At 42.8% G+C, this 3,217-nt stretch overlaps 1 protein-coding gene across 1 annotated transcript; it reads left to right on the top strand.

The window, feature by feature from the left end:
- The first annotated feature begins 1,622 nt into the window (after nucleotides 1-1,622).
- On the top strand, nucleotides 1,623-2,564 carry LOC141126692 (olfactory receptor 11A1-like). The gene has a single exon (XM_073612659.1). The coding sequence runs from the start codon at nucleotides 1,623-1,625 to the stop codon at nucleotides 2,562-2,564; it is 942 nt and encodes a 313-aa protein (XP_073468760.1).
- The last annotated feature ends 653 nt before the right edge of the window (nucleotides 2,565-3,217 follow it).

Here is a 3,217-nt window from a genome sequence, read left to right on the forward strand (position 1 = left end):
GGACTCAGCTTGCAGCTCCTCTGTGGCTAGCACTACATGTGTAAAAATATGTTCTAAAAATGAGAGTAGACAACTGGTGACTGAAAGCCTACTTCTTCAATAGTAAATAGTTTTAACCCAAAAAGCCGATACCATAGGGCAGATTTATTGGTCTTCCAAATGTACCTCTGTGCATTGTTACTGTAATGCAGATGTGTATTTAACCACAAGATGGCAGTGTTTAGCACTGCTGCTCATCACAGCTTTTTAATACAGGTGTACAGAGACTGATGGGTTTGTATAATGAAAGCAGAATTCTTCCCCCACAGTGAAGCTGAGACAGAACTACAAAGTCTAGCAGCAATCACCAAGAGGAGAGCTGTGTCGAACCACATGGGCCTAGACCAGACCAGGTTAGATCGAGAAGAGTACACGGTTTAAGCTGAGCAATGAGTACAGGAAGCAGACTTGTGTAGACCAGTTCGCTGAAAATAGGTGAGAGACACCACCAGCACAGCCGCATGGTAAAGAGAAAAGAGGGGCCCCTCATCGCTGGATGCTCATCTCTTTGGTGATCGTTACCTAAGGATTGGGTGAGAGGTTTCTTAACCCCTTCCCCAACCAACTTGCCCATCCTAGTCCATGGTGGAAAACCCTGTTACTAAATTTGTTTTACAATGAGAACTTGTTATTCTCCTTGCTGATTAATACTGTTGTACTGTTATACCTGTTATACCTCTCAAACATTGTTGGTTTGAATTAAGTTTCTTTGGGGACCAAAGAATTTCAGTGGTGGGGATTATGTAACACTGTGCATTGTTACTGTAATGCAGATTTGTATTTAACCACACAATGGCAGTGTTTAGCATTACTGCTCATCACAGCTTTTAATACAGGTCTATAGAGACTTATGGGATTTGTATGCAGAGGGGGGAGGGGGTGGGAGCAAATAAATATAAAATCCCAGCAACAAGAAGGAGAGTTGGAGAGAGACTTTGCTAGTGTAAGGAGGTGCATATGGGAGAGCTGTGTTGAGCCACGTGGGCCTAGACTGGACCGTGTTAGGCCAAAAAGCTGCAGAGTACACAGTTTAAGCCGAGCATCGAGTACAGGAAGCAGACTTGTGGAGACTTGTTGCCTGCAGAGGTGTCCCTCATCACCGGACAGTCATTGCTTTGCTGATCATTATCTAAGGACTGGGTTAGAGGGTTCCTAACCTACTGATCAAAATTTTCAATTACAAGCAGTTTCTACCATTGAGATTCTTCAAGTTACAGACACTCTTCAGCATAGGTCTCTACTAGTGATACATGTGCCAGTGCCCCTTACTGCTGCAGACTGCCATCTTTCAACAGTTATTCCGGTCACTACCTGCAGGATTCTGAACTCAATTAACCCCTTGGCTCCCTGCTAGGCAGAACCCTATAGCTGCATCCATCCATGTTCAAGTAATCTATCTAAATAGTGAATTCTTTTGCTTGGGTTCAACTTCATCCTTTAAAGGAAAATTTGGTGGTGTCAGTTGGAATGGGGCTCCTCCGTACTGGGCAAGGGTAAGAACAGAGGACCCAAATATACCAGCGACTCCTGTGGGGTAGCGCTACATGAACAGTGTATCTGATGTTTGATTGTCTCCTCCACAGATGGTGTATCCTGAGAATTGCACAGCCGTCACTGAAATTCTGCTCACCGGATTTGAAGCTTTTGAAGGTTTCAGGATCCCAATGTTTGTTCTGTTTCTCATCATTTACCTTTTGATTTGCCTGGAAAATATGTTGATCATCTATGTCATTTTTAGCAGCGCTTGTCTCAAGGCACTGATGTTTTTCATTATTCAGAGCATGTGCGTATCTGACCTACTGAACATCTCAAGCATTATTCCAAAATTCCTAAATGATGTTCTTGGTGAGAGGCCGACCCTCACTGTCACTGGCTGCATTGTACAATGTCATATGTACGGGACCACAGGAGATGTTTTGTGCTTTCACTATGTTTTAATGTCCTATGACCGATACTTGGCTGTATGTCATCCATTGCGCTATTCCTCCTTTGTGAATAATGACATCTATCTTTGGGTGGTCATTGCAGTTTGGGTCTTTTCTGCCTCATTTACAGGTGTTATAGCTGTTTTACATAGCCAGTTACAATTTTGCGGCCATAACAAAATTCACTATTTTTTCTGTGACTCTGCTCCGTTCTTGGACCTGGCCACCTCTGATACAACGTCTGTCCGTAATATTACTGCTGTAATAATCTTCTTCATGATATTGATCACACTTTTGTCTGTTTTTGTATCATATGTTTATATAATTCATACAGTTCTTAAAATTCCCTCATCCTCAGGCCGGAAGAAGACCTTCTCTACATGTAGCTCCCACCTCATTGTGTTCTCCATGCAGTATGGTCTCATTCTTGGTGTCTATTTGTTGCCAGCTAAGATAGTAACAACGCAGCTCACCACCGCTTTCACATTCTTATGCTTTTTTTGGACCCCCTTAGTGAACCCGCTGATTTATACATTTAAAAATGAAGAGTTCCGTGCAGAATGCCTCAAAAAGATTAGGACAGTGGATCGGATATTTTGATGTTATCACATTTTCCTTTCAACCAAGCCTCTTTTTTGCCAACTTAAATCTGAACTCCATACAGGTATAAAAGACATACACTAACACAGCTCTGCATTCATTAACACTTTGGCGACAAGTGCACGCAAATATGTGGCCTCTCAGCGGGCCGGGCCTTGGCATTGAGCGGCCACATATTTGTGTGCAATAGCACCAATAGAGCTGTGCCGAAAGCGCACGCCCTTCACGTTCCCTGTGGCTAACCGAAAGCTCCCGATTGCTGCTTATGGCGGGGAGTTTTTCGATCATGTGACCGTCGTGACAGCCAATTACGTTGGTCACATGGTCAGAAGCTCCACCCCACTTCCCCCCATTTCTAAACCCCTTAAAGGGCCAGTGGAAGCTGCCACAAAGGGGTTATTCACATCATTACATGTATTATTTATTATTTAACCACTTGCTTACTGGGCACTTAAACCCCCCTCCAGCCCATACCAATTTTCAGCTTTCAGCGCTGTCACACTTTGAATGACAATTGTGCAGTCATACTAAACTGTACTCAAATGAAATCTTTATCATTTTTTTTCACACAAATGGAGCTTTCTTTTGGTGGTATTTATTCACCACTGGGGTTTTTATTTTTTGCTAAACAAACAAAAAAGACAAAAATTTTT

This window comes from Aquarana catesbeiana, linkage group LG01, assembly GCF_042186555.1.
Source record: "Aquarana catesbeiana isolate 2022-GZ linkage group LG01, ASM4218655v1, whole genome shotgun sequence".
Taxonomy (NCBI): Eukaryota; Metazoa; Chordata; class Amphibia; order Anura; family Ranidae; genus Aquarana; species Aquarana catesbeiana.

What these genes read in the sequence shown, in the direction of transcription:
- LOC141126692 (XM_073612659.1), top strand. Translation starts at nt 1,623, where the DNA reads ATGGTGTATCCTGAGAATTGCACAGCCGTCACTGAAATTCTGCTCACC.